Here is an 18112-nt window from a genome sequence, read left to right as displayed (position 1 = left end):
GAGGCACTGACCTGCTGACCACGTCGGACTCTAAGCTTCAGGAGGACAGGCCACGTCTGTCCCATCACCCTCCCGGTCCAGAGCTCATTGTCTCCCAGCGGTGCTGGTGCTGACTGAGTGGACGACTGAACAAATGCCTCTGCCTCAAGGAACCACATCAGTTTTTTTGTTCCTTTTTTTATTTTCAGGGCCTTAGACAGAGCCTGGGTTATCGGATGTTGAATGAGTGAGAAGGTGTGTCAGTAACCAATATTTTGCTATTAACAAAGCGTCTCCCTTACGGCCGCTAATGTCTCAGTTTGCCGTGCTCACATGTAGGCTAATGGAGAGTCCGCGGCACAAAGTGTCAGAATCTTCTGTCCAGCTGGAAAAACTGTCTGAAGAGCCAGCAACACACCTTGGTTGCTGCCCACTACTGTGCACTGGTACACCGCCTAGGGACACATTTTGGTCAACTCTCCTTTCCTACCCAGAAGTCCTAGAGGTCGAGAGGAGAGACCTCTGGAATATTGGGAGAAGGGGTGTGGGGGTGTGGGGTTGAGGAAGTAAATTTTTTGGACTGTGGGTTTCCTTCTTCCCTTTTGATGTTTACCTTAATGAACCAGGTGCATGAACACTATTAGCATTATAAAAACAAACAATTTTCATGTGTATGCAAATTAAAGAGACAAGCTGGTAGAGATACTGCCTCTCTTAGCCTGTAAGGCATCCAGGAAGAGCTTTGGGTGACTGGACAGGTGGGCCAGTGAATCCCAGGAAGTAGCCTCCATTTGTAACTCTGTTTATGTGTTTATAGCAGTGTGCCCCATTTATCCATCAATACATCATCCATCCATCCATCCACCCACCCACCCATCCATCATCCATCCAGCCATACACCCATCCATTCTTCATCCATCATCCATCCATCCATCTCCACCCAATTTTCTATGAGTGCCACGACAATAAAAAGAAGGTTGGAAAATGTCATTTACTTATTTGTTTTGTTGATCTCTTCCAGGAGCAGAGGAGTCTGATACAAGAAGGCCAAATTTACCCACACGTATCACATGCTCGTATGAGATCATCTCCAGTCCTGTTGTGACATTGGTAACTGTGTCCTCTCTCATTTTTCCTTGTTTAGTCAGGCTAGACGCTTATAAGTTTTATTCATCTTTTCCACGAACCAAGTTTTGGTTTTGTTGATTTTCTCTACTGTTTTTCTTTTTCTCAATTTCAGTGATTTGTACTTTAATTATGTATTATTTCTTCTTTTCTGCATGTTTTTTGAATTAACTTGCTATGCTTTCTCTAGTTTCCTAAAGTGAAAACTTTATTGATTTTTAGATCTTTCTTGTTTTCTAATACACAAATTTAATACTACAAATTTCCCCATAAACACTGCTTTTGCCCCACCCCACATATTTTGATAAGTTATATTTTGATTTTAATTAGTTTAAAACATTTTGTAATTTCTTTTGAGACTTCTTTTTGAGCTAAGAATTATTTAGAAGTGTATTATCAAATTTCTAAATATTTGAAAGGACTTTATAGCTATCTTTCTGTTACTGATTTATTTAATTCTACTGTGATCTAAGAAACTACTTCGTATGATTATTATTCTATTAAATGTGTTATGATGTATTTTATGGCCCAGAATGTGGTCTATATTGGTGAACATTTCCTGTGAGCTTAAGAAGAATGTGTATTCATCTATTGTTGGGTGGATCTTCTATTGTTAATTAGATCAAGTTGATTGATGCTGCTGTTCAGGTCATCAATGTCCTTATTGATTTTCTGTCCGTTTGATCTGTCAGCTACTGACAGAGGGGTATTGATGCCTCTAGAAGAATAATGGATTTGTGAATTTCTCCTTTCAGTTCTATTAGTTTTGCTTATATATTTTGATTTTATTGTCCATTCTTTTTTTTTAACCTCTTTTAGTCTTTATATTTAAAGTTTGTTTTTTAAAGGTGTGTTTTTGTGGAAAACATAGACTTGGGTCTTTTTTATTCTACTCTGACAATCTGTCTTGTAATTGGTGTATTTAGACCATCGACATTTAAAATGATTACCGACGTAGTTAATGGCCGCTATGTTTGTAACTCTTTTCTAACTTTTGCATTTGTTCTTTGTTTCTTTTTCCTTCCTTCCTTTTCCTTTTTTTTTTTTTTTGGTCTTTTCCTGTTTTGGGCATTTCAAATCCTCTCTCCTGTCCCTTGTGACTTTGCTGTCATTCATTTCACTGCCCATTATGCTATAATCATCAGCAACACATTGTTTCTAGTGTCACTTTTAACAGTTATCTTTTAGATGGATTAACAACAAAAATAAGTATTTTTATTTTACCTTCATTTATTCCTTCTCTGATGCACTTCTGTTCTTCTTGTGGATTAAGTTTCTGACCTATATAATTTTGCTGACAATGAATTCCCTCAGTTTTTTTTTTTTTTAATCTGAAAAGTCTTTATTTCGCTTTCACTTTCAAAGGACAATTCACTAGATATAGAATTCTAGGCTGGTGGGTTCTTCCCCAGCACTAAATATTTCACTCTACTTTCTTCCTGTTTACATAACATCTGATGAGAAATCCGTTTTAACTTTTATCTTTGTTCTTCCATAGGTCAGGTGGTTTCCCCCACCTGGATTCTTTCAAGATTTTCTTTTTGCCTTTGGTTTTCTGCAGCTGAAACATGGTATGCCCAGGTGGTTTTCTAGGGGAGAGGTGCATATTCGGTTGGGTGTCTTCTAAGCTTCCTGAATCTGTGGTTTGATGTCTGTCATTAATTTTGGAAACTTCCTGTCCATTATTGTTCCAATATTGCTTCTGCTCCATTCTCTTTTTTCTTGTAGCCCACTTACTTATATATTATACCTTCTGCAATTGTACCTCAGTTCGTTGATGCTTTTTTTTTTTTTCCATTTTTTTCCCTCTTTGCATTTCAGTTTAGGGAGTTTCTACTGACTCATCTCCAAGCTCACTAATCCTTTCCTCAGCCATGTCAAGTCTACTGATGAGTCAATTAGAAGCATTCTTCACTTCTGTTATAGTGTTTTTTATTTCTAGTCTTTCTTTTTGATTCATTTCTGGAGTTTTCATTTCTATGATTACATTACCCAGTTGTTCTTTCATGTGATCTACTTTTTCCATTAGAACCTGTAACACTTTTAATTATAGTTATTCTAAATTTTCTATCTGCTAATTCCAACACCTGTGTCCAACATACTGGAATCTGATTATGGTAACTGATTTGTTTCTTCAGGCTGTTTTTTTCTTGCTTTTTGGCATGACTGTAATTTTTTGCTGAAATCCAGACATATTGTATCAGGTAAGAGAAAATGAGATACACAGACCTGTAGAGTGACGATTTATGTTAATCTGAAAAAGAATTGGGCCAGTGGACTACTGATGTAGCTCTAAGTGCCAGAGGCTTCAAATTCCTCCAGTGTCTCTGTTTTCGTCCCTTCTACTGACTTTGGGTTCCCTAAATCCTCCTCCTCAGAGACAGTCTGTGTCTTCCAGATCTTTCCACTATACTCCACTATTTCGGTCTTGTTAGTGTGGTGGTAGGATATGGGTGAGGGATAACATTCTATAATTTTCCAATTAAACCTCCTTCATTTAGGGGTCTTATATCTTGTGGTTGTCACCTTCTCAATTGTTTCTCCAGTGGAATAGCGCCCCTCCCCGCCTCCTCCATTTTCCCATGCCTGTTGAGTTTCATGTCAATCTTCTTGAGGCTCTGACAGCTGTTGATTATCTCTCTCCTACCTCCCAACCCTGCTGTTGAGACAGGAAGGCTAATAGGGATGCAATGGTAGAAATTCTCCTCCCCTAGCTGGGAGCACGGTCTGGAGAACAGGACTTCGTTATGAGAAGGCTCTGGCATAGATCATGATTACTTATCCATTTCTCTTGCCAGAGCCAATGGGAGAGAGGGGCGCCTTTCTCAGATCTTCAGTGGGAGAATTTGCTAGGGTTACTGGAGGTGAAGCCCATGTACGTAGGCCCCCAAGACTGCAACCCCCAAGAGTTTTGCACCCTCACACTAGCCCCTACTCAGCCTATAGCAATTTATCAGCATCACCACTTAAGTGATCCTATAGCTCACGGCTGCCATGGATTCTGCCCCAGATGAGCAGATCTGGCTGTGGCTCTCTAGATATACTCAACTCTACAGATTCTGGGGTGGTGGCTTGCCCCGTGACCTGAGTTTTCTGGCAGGCCCAAGAAAAATGTTGATTTTTTCACTTGACTCAGTTTCTTGTCACTGTAAGTATATGAATGGCAACTCCCAAGCTCTTTACATGTTGGGGCTGAAACTGGATTATGTAAAACACCTGCTTTACATAATGCTCTCCGTTCTTACTCAGAGTGCTTGAATCCTGGCAGGCTGCTTTGCTGTCTTGCTACACCCTTCCTGGCCTCCTCTGGTTGCTGCCAATTTCCCCGTATCATTCCCTGTTCAGCTGCAAGTGTTATATAACCAGGAGGACCTCATCTGGAGTTGAGCGGAGCCCGTGCTCCCCAGGACTGTGCTCCCCAGGACTGTGCTCTGCAGATCAGGTGGTGTTGAGGGAGAGCAGCCCCACAGGAGGCCAAGCATAAAGGCTGGAGACTTGTTGCTGTAGGTCAGAATGCTTCTTTGAAATCTGAGGAGCTGGAGAATCCCCATTTCCCACATCAGAGGAAAAAGAGAAATGCTGGGTTGCAGGGGACCACAAACTCTTGGGCATGCCCTTATGTCATTACACTTGTCAGTCAAGGGCATTATATGACAGGGCTGTGACAGGCTTGTGACAAAGAAGGAATTCACATGGACTTGACATGAGTTATCCTTATGTAGCTTAAGAAGCAAAGGTCTCGCTATCACCCTCCCTGGCTGTACCCACTCCCCTTTGTCTTCCCAGCAGCACTTTCCCAGTACTTTCGTTTTTCTGTAACCATGGATACAGGGTCATGCCACGCAGACCTGGATTCCCTGTTAGAGTGTTAGAGGTTACAGGGCAGGGATTATTCACCTGAACCCTGATTGATAAGGAAAATGTGTATAATGCTTATATTCCTCTTAGATACTAACACTGAACAATAAAAAAAGCAGCCTATTGATTTCTGTGATATTTTTGGGACCAAGGTGGCTGGGGCACCCGCATCAATCTGGGTAATTTTATTCGTGGATGTGAATTATACGTCACCAGATGCCAAGAGGGATAAACAGAGAACTGGCTCCCTGATGGCTCGTCCAAGGGCGAACACTTCCAAACTGGGGGCCCATCCCTCCAGAGGATGTCCCTGCACACCCTCTGGTGTAGAACACGGGCTGTCATGGTGAACAGCCAGTTGGCCGACTAGCAGGGGAGGGTGGAAACTATTGCAATGTGAAGACGGTTTAAGCAATGTACCTTTGGGGGAAATTTTCTCCTTTAAGCTGGGTTTGAGCTATTTCACAGTACTTTCCACCCTGCTGAAGGATGATATCAGGGCCTTAAACATTTTCTAAAACTTTCTGAAACATTTGGTCTCTGCTTTTCCCGGGCTTCAGGGAGACCCCATGGAGGCTCCTGGGAAGGTGACAGCAGCAGGAGAGAATGAAACAGATTGGGGTGGGAGTTGGGGAAGGGGTAATATAAACATAAACGGGAGGTGAGGAGAGGCCCAGCAAATGGGCGGGGCTGAGCAGGGCAGGCTGGAGAGAAGACTGGGTGGTCACAGGGAGTGGATAGTTCCTAGGGCTGGAACTAGACAATGGAAGAGTTGGTAGGGATTAGGCACAGGATCAGTGGAGGAGAAATAAAGCTGAGGGATGTTGAAGGAATCGGGAAGGGAAAAAGGCGTACAGCCACACACAAGCATTGCTACCCAAGAAGGAAGGCGGGCCCACTGCTACCTGCATTATTCCGACAGAACTACCTATCTGCAATGATTCGGAAACCGTACCTTGTTTTGTTTAAGGGCACCTTTCTCTTTCATATGAGGGCAGTCCTTTCCCGTCACCACCGCTTTGATGTCTGCCACCGGCACTGCAATTCGTAAAAGAAGACAACAGTAACTTCACCGCGTAAAAGCTTAGATGTCAACAAAGAAGGACTAAGCATCAAGTCTGCTAGCAAGCTGCCACTCCCAGAAACTGCGGCAAGAGAGAAAAGAGTTAAAACAAGGAAGAGAAGTCAGATAATGTGCCAGGACTTAGAAACTACACTATATTCTTATATTCTGGCAAAAAGTAACCCTGGGGAGAAAAATCTAGGTTGATACGCAGAATTTGGTTCGCTAAAACAAATAACTTCAAAAAATCCCACCACAGCCATGTGAAAAGTGATGGTATTAGAGGAAGCAGTAATAGTGGTGCCAATACTGCTATTCTGGAAGACACTGTGTGCCTGAAACAATGCCAAGTGCTTCCCGTGTATCAGTAGCTCTTGCTAAACTATCTCCATCTATTTAGTTTCTGAGCTTAGGATCGTCAGGAAAAGCAGTCTTATCACAGAAAATGTATCTGAATCTAAATAGTCCCGAACTCGGTCATCCTCCCTCTCCACCATCTCCTTATTTCCCACAACGCCGTGAGGCAGGTTCCATTACCCCTATTTTACAGGCAACGAAACTGAACTCCAATAAAGGGAACATTCACGTCTGATACGGCAACGGTAGCTGGCATTTATCATGCAGTGAGAGGAAAAGATGTCGTCTCATGTTATACTCAGGACTTGGAAGGAGATAAAAGAGATGGAGAGGTTTGTGCATTTAAAACTTTGTGTTAAAATAATCCGAGAGGGAGAGAGAGAACAGTTGGATGGCTTGGAAGCTTAAAAAAAATTAAAAGTCACCTGTCCCTCTCCAGTTCCTAATCTTTTGTCCCATAATAGACTTAGGCTCTGCCGAAGCTTTGAGTAATGAATGCCTAAGTAATCAATCAGTAATTTCCTTAGTAATCATTCCCTTAATGATGAAGATGATGAGCAATTTCATAACTAACGTTCACATACTTTTAGTGGGGAACTGGGGTGTGGGGGAGACACTCAGGTGATGATAAAATTATAAGATATATAGGTAACATTTCCCAGGTACCCTGAGACTGTTAAGAACCCTATGCAAATCTGTTAATACTCCTGGAGTTCTGTCTAACCCTAGAGAAGCGGAGGGCTGCCATGAACTCCTCTGGGAATCTCCGCACACACCCCAGCTGTCGGTCCCTGATGCTTTGCAGTCCTGATTCTAGACCCCTTTGGTTGACATTACTTGTACTCACTAATATCTGGCTTTCCTTTCTTTCCAGGCATATGGGAGACTACGCTTCCCAGCAACCTCTGGGGCCATGGGATTTGTTCTGGCCAATGGCCAGAGGAAATGGCAAGTCTCTCTTACCGGCTGAGGCCGTGAAAAGTTCAAGTCCACCAGCCACTCCTCCCCAGTTGCAGAAACTGAACAGGTCCCATGTTCCATCCAAATGGCACAGCTATGGAATGGCCGAGCAGCCACTGGCCTGGATGCCGGAGTGACTGTGTGGAGCGGTCCTTTGACAGCTCATGTTGGTTATATAATGTGAGGAGCAAGAAATAAACTCTTGTTGTCTTAAGCCACTGAAACTTGGGGGTTGTTTTTTTCCCGCTGCAGAACGTACCGAGGCGGTCTGTCCTGAGTGGCAGACCCATTACCTCAGACCACTGTCCTGCCTCTGCCTCACTCCTTTGAATTGGCATCTCCTTGTCGTTGGTCCCTATGACTCCTGAACACACTGTTGACTACAGCTGGTAACTTCAGTTCTCCTCAAATCCATTTTCATAACCAATGACCAGCTCTGTTCCACTCAGCGGCCTATCTGGCTGCTTAAGAAGGGGGACATTTAGGCATCTTGGGAAATTGGGTTTACTTTTCAACAGAAAACCTGCCACTGAAGTGAATTGGACATATTAACATAACAGTTCTGAAAACCTTCTCAAGCTTCAGATGGAGTCTGAGTCAGAAGAACCTCGGAAGTAGAAAGTCTTTGTTGTATAATCTGTAACGTGGTCAATGAACTAGAGAGAGTGCCTACAATCTATAAATAGCAAGTCACTCCTTGGCTCTGAAAACCCATCAAACGCAATGGGACAAGATTAACACGAAGTCTACTGTGGGGACGGCCTGCAGAATCTCTAATGAGGAGGCTCCAGGGGAGAAAAGGCATTTTTCTATCTCGTTTGTGGCAGTACATATTTCATATTTTTATATACATTGTCCCCTGTCAAGGAGATAAGCTGCTCTATTACTCACAGGATTACAGCTAAAAGGAAAACACAAAATTCTAAAAATACACCGTGGCTTTTAAAGGTTGTTCTTTGCATAGTTTGCTTCTAGATGCAAACTATGCTTCTGGAAGAGTAGGTGTGTGAGGGCTGAAATGCCACCCTCTCTATCCCCACGAGAAGAATTAGACTCACATCCCTTGAATCTGTACTCTAAGGAGGCAGCAGAGGGCTCTTGAATATGTCAAAGCCAGGTGAGAGTTTCCATGGTCTTTGGGGCGGGGTGGGGGTAGCATAAAGAAGTGGGGCCCAGACATGTGAGAACAGGATGGTCACTTCTGGTACCCTACCCTAAACTCTAAATTCTTTAGGCATGGCTTCATTTCTTTCTATGCGTCCTTCACTTTGAGCTGGCTGGAGATGATCTAATTCAATACTCCCATTGCACAGATGGGAAGGCTGAGACCTAAAGAGGGGAAATAAATTATTCAAAGTCATATAGGGGGACAGAACCTGGAGTATTGCTCTCTGTTCCACTCCATGCTCCCTTGGTAGGTCATGGCTTCTCCTTATGTTTGTCAATTATGATTTAAAACAAAAATACCATTGAAAAAGTAAATATGGCCACCATGATAAAAGTCATTTTCGTTTTCACCACTGGGAGGTAAGTTGAGGCAGAAATAACCCCAGGAAGTAGCTGGCAAGCTATGAGCACTTGCTGTGAACACAGCTCATGTGGGAGCAGCTACGGAGGAGGCGGCGCAGGCTGAGGCTGACGCAGTGAGGTGAAGACTCTGCTCTCTCAAGGTGGCAGCATGGAGTGGTGGGAAGGGCTGTGCCTTTGGGATCACAGAGCCTGGTTTGAAATCTGGACACACCTACTGGCTACACCACTTTGGGCGAACGCTCTGGGAGCTGAAGCTTCCTGGCCCACAGTGTGGAATTATAACATCATCTATCTCAGAGAGTTTCTGTAAGAATTAACGCCTGATGTTGGAGCTGAGATAATTGTTGGCTTTTAATCTAGGCAGTGTGGAGTAGTGGGTGAGTGGTAAGAAGCTGGTCCATGAGGTGGGATGGTGGCATTCAGGTCTTTGTCCTACCATTTACTAGCCATGTGACCTTGAACGAGTCACTTAATTTTTCTGTAGCTCAGTTTTCTTATCTGTAAAACAAGGACAACAGTATCTACCACCACTTCAGGTTGTCAAGAGGATAATGAATGGAAAGTTGGCAGCACAGTGCCTGGCAAATTGTAAACGCTCAATAAATGTTATTTGGCATTGTTTTCATTATCAGTAACCAAAGTAAGTTCTCTCCGTCGATTGGGGGACCTGAATTATTCACCACACATCAGTGACCAAATCGCCCTCTTTGCTTTGCTGTCTCGCTGCACTTCTCATCCCCTCCAGTAGGGTTCCTGGCCTGTGTGAGGGGTGAGCCTTCTCCTCGGCGTCTTTGATGGGGGCGTGTGGAGCGCTGGCCTACATCCTCTCAAAGGGAGGTGCTGGGGGGCCCGGGGCTGGAAAGCACTGGAGTCTAGTGTTTACTGGGGGTGATGAGGCTTGTCAACCTGGTGGCAGGGCTGTGGGGTGAATGGATGGAAGGGGATGCGGATTTTTAAGGGCCTTATTTCCTGTCAAACAAAACAAATGGGAGAAGAGTGACTTCTTCAACCTTAGGGATGAAGACAGCTATAGAGAGTCCCGCCACCTTCACTCGCACTCTTCTTAGGGAAGAGGATTCAATTACACTGTTTGATTCACAGATATTTCAATAGTCAGCACTGATTAACTGGAGGGGCAGAAGGCAATTTCCCCCTTGGTCTCAAGAGAGGGCAATCATGCCAGGCAAGAGCAATGGCACTTGACATTAATTAAAGACACGACTCATTTTTCCGGTGGAATGAAGTTTCTGACTTTCAAGGGCTCCCAGAGAATGGGCTATTTGCTCCAGGCAGAACGTGTAATTGCAATGGTGGGCCGCAGGAAACTTAGTTGCCTGGGCCGATTCCTGCTCAGCTCAGGTGCGTAATAGCCTCGTTTGACTTCATGCCACAAAGACACCCCCTGAGACACACGTGCACACAGATGTAATATCGCTCATGCACACACCTGCACAAGTATGGGCTTTTGGTTTCGACTGCAGTGGGTAAACTGTTATGAAGCAGCTCTTCCAAACTCCAAATGACCAGATTTAAAGGCAGTAGAGAAAGGGGTGGATAAGAATTTCAAACCACTGGTGGAGGAGGTGGCTGCAGCCCCTTCCCAGAAGTGGTGCCGCTCACAGACCCCCACCAGCAGCCGCTGGGAGGTCTGCAGCGTGGCTGTGCTCTGTCACAGCCCTGGCAGAAGCATTCCTGGCTTCTAGCCAGTGACTGTCACCCTGTGCTTTTGTGGGTAAAGGCCTTGGTAGAGCTAGGGTGCGGGCATCAGCTTGCAGGCGGTGCCAGGAAGCGCCCCTGCACGAGGCTCAGGTGCTGTCCGTGCTGTGACCTTCTCTAACCCGTTTTTCTCAGCGACAGGACCTGTTGGCAAGGGAGCGTGCGCTAGAAACCTGCCGTCAGTGCCAAACAAATGCCTGTCTGTACACTGAGAAGTGGATTCTGTCCCTATCGACATGGAGATAAATAAAACATTCTGTGAGTGGAAGGGACGATTCATCAGGCCACGTGGGAGAGGAATGAATCAGCCGTTTGTCTGTCTGTCTGTTTTCTGCCTGGACCACTTGCCCTACTTCTTGGGCAGGTGAGGAACGAGGCTGCGGGAGACTTCGGCTGTGGAGAGATTCCGGTTGCTGTGGGCAATAGCAGCCCGTAACTCCCCGATTCAGCACTGCGGAGCCGGATTCCAAAGTGCTGATTCTGGGCAGCTCTGAGCTCATGGGGGAGTTCTCACCAGTTAGCAAACAGAGGAAGGCAGAAACAAGGGTGTGAGTGGTTAATAAAGCTAATTTAATTTCGTAGAAGGAACTAGTCCTCATTCCAAGATTAGGTCTTCCTTACTGTTTAAGCTGATGTGATCCAAAGCCCTTTTATTTTTTTAAATCATCAAATAAGAATGTATATTAATTGATTTGAGAGAGAGAGAGATCAATCGGTTCCCTCCCATATGTGCCCCTATAGGGGGTTGAACCTGCAACCTAGGTGTGTGCCCTGACCAGGGACTGAACCCACAGTCTTTTTGGTGAATGGGATGATACTCCAACTAACTGAGCCACCTGGCCAGAGTAATTTTTTTTTAAAAAATGAAAGTACTATGATATGAAATTTTAGTTCTATGTTGTTTTTAATACCCTTGTTTACCCAAATTAAAAGTTGGTAACCTGGTACCAGTTCACTGTGGCTGTTCTTTTAAACTTGGAGGTCTGGGTGAAAGCTAAATTTGAGGAACCACCATGAAGAGCAAACAGCAACAGGAAGCCCGCAGTTCTCCCCTTGACTGAGCATCGGCAGTGCCCGGAGGGCCCGTTCAGACAGATTGCTGGCCCCCCGTCCCCAGAGCTGCTGAGTCAGCAGGTCTGGAAGTGAGGCCTAGGAATCTGCATTTCCAACAAGGTTCCAGCTGTGGAGCTGCTGGTCCCAGACCCATTCTCTGAGAAGCAGAGGTCTAGCTTGTCTATGGGGGGATAGGGCGTGCTTCCTGAGACCTGAAGGGAGGGTCCCCCTTATGGACAGGCACCCGGGATGCCCCCCTGCAGGGGCGTGTAGACACTGCCCCAGACTCGGTGGTGGCAGGTTTCCTCTTTCTTCTCTTCCCATTAACAGTGTCAATAATCAGCGCTGGGGAGGCAGTGCTCCTCGGAAGGAGACTGCTGTCTGAACTAGATGACACTACGGAGCCCAGACTGCCCCATGTTAAGTGGGAGGAAGAGAGATGTTCCAAGCTGTCTGTCTGATATATCAGCAGAGTCTGGCTGTGTGAGGAATTTTCCGCTTGCGGTTTATTTTCGCTTCTGATGGCATGAGCTTCAAGGAAGACAGTTTCCATTTGACTTCCATGGGCCCTGGGGTGACAAGAGGGAAGGTGCTAGGACCTGGGGGTAAAGTCTCAAACTGGGACACATGTATGTGACTCACTGCAGGGTCACTGTGACTTTTAAAGTTTATTTAAAACTTTCTTTAGTTTTCTCACTCTTTGATTTCTGTACCTGGGATATCTTCTGAAGCTATGCTCATTTCATCTAATTTCTCTTCCAAATTCATTCACTGGCCTTTATATTTTAATGTTTCTGTAATACCTGGTTTAATATGCATACTTTATGCTGTCTAAAAAACTTGGAAACTGGTTTGGTGTTGGGCTAAAATAATCTAGTACATTATTGGTTATTCAAAATATACACATTAAAACAGGGCCTGGCCAGGTAGCTCAGTTGGTTAGAGTGTTGTCCTGTGACACTAAGGTTGCAGGTTCAATCCCAGGTCAGGGCACATATAAAAATCAACCGATGAATGCATCAATAAGTGGATCATCATGTATCTCTCTCTCTCTCTCCACATACACACATACACAGTCTAAAATCAAATACATAAATAAATAAATAAAAAACCCGGAACCCGGTTTGGTGTTAGACTAAAATAATCTACCATATTCCTGGTTCTCCAAAATACATACATTGAAACAGACATTGTACAAAAATAGCAAATAAATATAAATATATGTATTTTAGGGAATATGTAGAAAAAATAAAATGCAGTTCAGCCTAAATTTCCCAAGTGCCTGCATTACGTCCTTGAAGTAGGAGGCCATCTTTGGGTCCGCCATTAGCGCTGCATTCCAGCTACGGGATACACTCAACTATAAGACATAAACGTGGGAGGGATCACGAGACTGTTCATGCCGGCACTTACAACGAGATGACGGTGGGTTTAGGTAGGTGAATAGTTCTTCTGCATGATATTTAGGGACCAGGGAACACATAAGCAACCCCAGCTCGGGCCTCCTGCCCAGGACAGCCACTTACATTTGTCCTGCAAGGAATCGTGGGGCACTTCTCCCTGAGGACTTTCTTCCAAGTCTCCATAATGCAGGACCTTGTGGTTTGGTGAAAGCCGGCAATACCAAAACTTGTCTGAGGAAGAAAACACAGATGTACAAGGTAAGTAATTCTGGTTTCCCCCCAAATATTGACATCCTTATTTCTATCCTTCCAGGATGGCCTGGAAGAACAAGCCATCCATCTGGTTGGAAGTCTTCAGAAAGGAATGGGGTCCAGAGCCCTGATCAATGAGTCCCTTCTCATTTTGATGGTCAGTTAGCACCTGACCTGCTGAACGTACATTTGAGAACCGATGGGAAAGGTCTCAAATCCTTCTAAGACAATGGCAACAGGTTTTCTGAGGTGGAGGCTTCCTGAGGGCTATTTACCAGTTCCTATAGCGACTATGGGGTTTATTCCTGGTCCACACAGGCCTGGGAGAGACAGAGAGCAAGGGGTGGAGCAAGCAGCTTTCTCGACACTTGGCTGCTTCCGCTTTCCTCTCTGAGACGTTGAGCCGGTTGAGATAGTTGGGTGACGTGTCTTAGTTGACACCCCAAACCTCCAACCCTGGAGGCTAATATCACAAATTAATCAATGAACGGATTGTCAGGATGTGTGGGATAGACACAGGGTTGGAAATAATCTAAGTAATCCAGGGATTTATACAAAGAGCAAGGACATTCACAATCATCTCCTGTCTAATTCTTAGAGTTTGGTTCTCTACATAGGCATGACCAGGGTCTTAGGATCACTCTTATAAACGATTCCTTCAACTTAACCTCCTCTCCTGTCCCTAAACATCATAAAAATTGTTGAATTAACCTGTGAGGTTGGGAAAAGGAGACAAAGGAAGACTTTTATAGATAAGAAACTTCAATGTGACAGCAATCTTTGTGTAGGTCTCAAGGTTGGGCTTCAATGCTGCCTCCTCCAGGAAGCCCTCTTTGATTACTACAGAAGGGACTCTCCCCATCCTATTAGCTGCCACAGCATCTTCTTTGATCACAGGGGCCCACATGTTAAGCACCTTAGTGTTTTCTATTATGTGTCACATACTCTAGGTAAGCAACTTGTCCTAATGGATGCATGGTGACCAATTACTGATGAAAGGACACTCCAGGATACTCAACAGCCCTGCCAGCATGGAGATGCCAGGCTCTCTGCAACTGTCTTCATAATTGCCCTGCCCCATTCCCCTGGCACAAAGCCTGGCACCTAGAAGTTGCACAATTGACACTGGCTAAATTGATAAACGAAGACCCAAGGGGACACTTAAGGCACAAAGTACGTATGACTTGTAACCCCTCTGTGCCGCTATGCAGTTGGCAGACGTAGTGGCCTTGGTGAAATCACCTCATTTCTGTGTCTGCCAACACAAAGTACTTCGAAACCACTCTGACTAAAATACTCCCCATCACATTTTAAGAAAATTGTTTTTCTATTTAAAATTGTTTTCATTGCAAAAGCATGTGTTAACTGTGACTCTTTTAATAGAAAAAGAAAGTCTAAAAATGGAAGAAAAAGCCGCACAATGAACAAAGAAAACACTCAAGCTCAATGCACAAAAGTCTCAGTGACTCTGTCTTCCTCGTCTACAAACACGGTTTGCCAATTCCTGAAGGTGGTTGGAACATGGCGGTCCCTATATTTAAAAGAATCATTTTAAATGAACTCTAACAGGAAATCTTGAGAGCAAAGAAAAAGTTATTTAATGGCTAGGAACACATCTGGAATTGCTACATTTTCAAAATTATGTTTCTATATATATGTATTTATATCTCATCATTTTTCTGGAAGAGTATATCAAAGGGAGAAAATAAAATTACTCCTGAATAACTCACAGCCATTTCGATGAGGCAAACATGTCACTACCAGTGTTCCGTGGAGAAAATAGACCCCGGAATTTGACCTGTAATCCACAGCAGGAACTGCGAGCTCTGGAGGAGCAGCCCACGCTTCCACTGCCAGCTGTCAGCCACACTCTTGGGTTCTAGCAAGGTGGTAGGGGTTTCGTCTGCCCAGAAGGACCTTCCAACTGGTCTAAGTGGCCTGTGATGACCACAGAGCCAGCGGGAGAAGTTTGCTATAACACTCTCCTTCCTCTGCCACCTTGGAGGTGGGATCTTTGGCTAAGTGAGCAAGTGAAAGGGGGATAGAAACCTAGGAAGGAAGTCAGTAAGCTGTGCCAGGTGGACACTCTGGCCTTATTTTGAGTAATGTCTTAGCCTGTTCCTTCTAGGAAGTCCTTGCTTCTCAAGTCGGAGTCAGTTCTGGGGGCTGGGGTTTACTTCTAGCAGGAATCCGAGGCCCCGGGGTCGATGTGGCACAACAGAAGACCAGTCACCCTCATACATTTGGGGAAGCACTGAGAGCAGGAAGTGGTATGAATGGATATAGCTTGGAGGGAAGTGCAAAACCTCTATTCATTTGTAAAACTTCAAAAAAAAATTTTGCTGCATATATTTTCCAGTAAGCTTGTCCGCTGAATGTTTGCAGAGTGCCTACGACGTGCTCAGTACTCTCCTGTGGGAGCAGAGAATCATTGGGACGGAAGGCAGAAGGAAGGAACGAGGCTACAGAGCTCAGGGAGAAGGAGCTCCCTCCCTTCTTGAGGGCAACCAAGAGAGAGACAGTGGGAATCTTTGCTTCCCAGGTCGAAGAAGTAGGGACGGGGACTCAGCAGTGCTGCCTGCTCTTCAGGGAAAAGCAGGAACAGAGCAGGTCTCTCGTGCGACACAGTCTGACTTTCAGAAACTACCAGAGAACAGTGGCTGTTTATCAGGTTATTGAGGCAAAGTTGCCACCCGTGTTTGTGTACAGGAAACACAAAAGGATACTTGGAGCCTGGCCACAAGAGTGTCTGATGTGCAGCAGATAGAACTTCCTCCGACTGGAGGCTTACACTCTCTTGACATCATGCCACCAGTCACCTCGGGTTTTTCTCTGACCTCTGCCTAACCCTTCTCTTGTCCTAAGTAAGTTCCTCTTTCTCTGTAAGTGATGGGGTCCTTCTCCACCCCATCAGATAGGAAGTCTGGGGTGGATGACAAATACTGGGAAGGGGACTGGAAAGCCTTGGGACAGTTGCTTTGACTCCCGAGTCTCAAATGCGGACACTCAGCCAGCATCTTCCACAGGAGAGAGGCTGGCGTGCTGAGTTCTAGGGAGGGTTAGCAGCCTCCTAGCTTGGTTATGTCCGTCCTGAAGTGGGAGAGGCTATAAAGTAAAGCAGAGCCGCCAGCTTCGTCCAATGCAGCACCCACTTGTGAGCAAGGCCGGTTCAGCATCAGCCACCAGCCGCAGCTTGATTTTCAGTTTCTTTTAGGGTAAGAAAAATGTGTATTTTCTTTTCAAAACCCAGCATGAAGTTACTAGTGCCTCAATCCCTCTGGGCAATGAATGAGTGGATTTTGTCACTGAAAGTAATTAGCAAGAAGCAGTGAGAACATTATCACAGATTGTTTACCAGCATTCAAGACAAAACAGGAGTTAATATAGAGGCCTTCCAGTCAATTAGGAGGTTACTGCATCAACAGCCTATTCTTCAGTTCCCAAACTCAAAAACGGAAAGTATGCGGACAATTTTGTGTCTGTCTGCCTGTCTGTCTGTCTGTCTGTCTCTGAAGGATCAGAGGGAAAAGCTGCTTTCCAAATTCACAAGCCTGGTAAGAAGGTCTCCAGGGCTGATTAAAGCTATTCCCGGTGTCACACAGATCATTATGGAGCTAATCGCCACGACGACTGCAATTCTCGCGGTAATGTTCGAGTGAACTTCACGCAAGGGTGGAAATACCCTGTGTCTGCTTTATCAAGAGGATGAAAAGAAATTTTAAATTTCATTTGATTTTAATGAACCTGGCCACAGGTAGCTCTATTAAGCAGTGTGGCTTATTGCCTGTCTTCATCAGGCAGGCCGGAGATGAGCTTGGGCCCACTCGCGGGTCTTTAAGGGAGACGGCCAAGCTGAACAACAGCCGCCGCTGTTGCATGTGAGAGGCTGGTGAGCTAGTGAGGCCCAGGTCACGGCAAGAACCAAGTCCTGATCGATCCCTCCGTGGACTCAGTGAGCCCTGGGAGCCCTGTGTGTGGGAGGCAGCGAGGTGGCCTTTCCTATAGTCAATTCTTGGGCCACTTCTAGGCTGTTGGATCTTTTGTAGGTTAGCCAAAAATGTGAAGAATCTTCAGGAGATGGTCTACCTGCTGCCTAAGGTTGAAGCTTTCCTATCACCAAACGTGAGGGACTCCAGCAGTATTTGCAAGGGAAAGGCCATCTTTCAGATGACGAGACACAAGGTTTCTCTCTCGGTCTAGTGGAGGAAGACAACTGTAGGGACAGACTACTACAGGAAGGTCATCCTGCCTTGCAGATCCTCCTCGCTTTGCAGGCTGTGTTCCAGGATGCGAGTCTGGTGCTTTGACTTGGCAATTCTGCTGCCCTGCGGGCCGCTGCTCTCTTTTACAGCGGAACGTGACTCCAGAACCCTCGACACCTCTGGCTCCTTCGTGGATGTGCCTGCTCTTCAACCTGTGATGGCACCTGGCTGTGCCATCAGAGTTGCACGTGAAAGTGCACCTTTCTCAAAGGGATTCATTCAGAGGGTCTTACGTCATGTCCTCATTCATCTGTGTAAATCTGAATGAAATGTTTAGGGAGGATGATATGAAACCAACATCAGCACAGTCTGAAGCATAGCGAGCTAGTCGCTGGATTTTAAAACCATTCCATTTCCCAAACACTCCCAAGTCTTCCTTTCTGTACTAGGAAGGATGATTTCATTTTAAACACAGATGGCCAGGCTCCCTGGGGAGCTGAATAATACATTTATAATCTAGATGCTAATGGTTTTTGTTCATTAGGTAATTCATGTTTAAAAACTGGAAAAATGTGCAGATAAGGGACTAAGATTTCTTTAGCAAAAAAACAAAA

The 18112-nt window shown here is 45.0% G+C and overlaps 1 protein-coding gene across 5 annotated transcripts in view; it reads right to left on the bottom strand.

Moving 5' to 3' along the window:
- Nucleotides 1–18112, bottom strand: part of ELMO1 (engulfment and cell motility 1) — a 468564-nt gene that overhangs the window by 11498 nt on the left and 438954 nt on the right. For all 5 annotated transcript variants that reach the window (XM_053925918.2, XM_053925919.2, XM_053925917.2 and 2 more), the window contains 2 exons: nucleotides 13168–13275; nucleotides 5918–6000 (listed from right to left, as the gene is read on the bottom strand). In XM_053925918.2, coding sequence (XP_053781893.1) covers nucleotides 5918–6000; nucleotides 13168–13275 — 191 coding nt within the window. The remainder of the gene's footprint in view (nucleotides 1–5917; nucleotides 6001–13167; nucleotides 13276–18112) is intronic.

Source organism: Desmodus rotundus, chromosome 6, assembly GCF_022682495.2.
Source record: "Desmodus rotundus isolate HL8 chromosome 6, HLdesRot8A.1, whole genome shotgun sequence".
Lineage (NCBI taxonomy): Eukaryota > Metazoa > Chordata > Mammalia > Chiroptera > Phyllostomidae > Desmodus > Desmodus rotundus.
The sequence above is the reverse complement of the archived record's forward strand: the minus strand, read 5'-3'. Positions and strand labels throughout refer to the sequence as shown.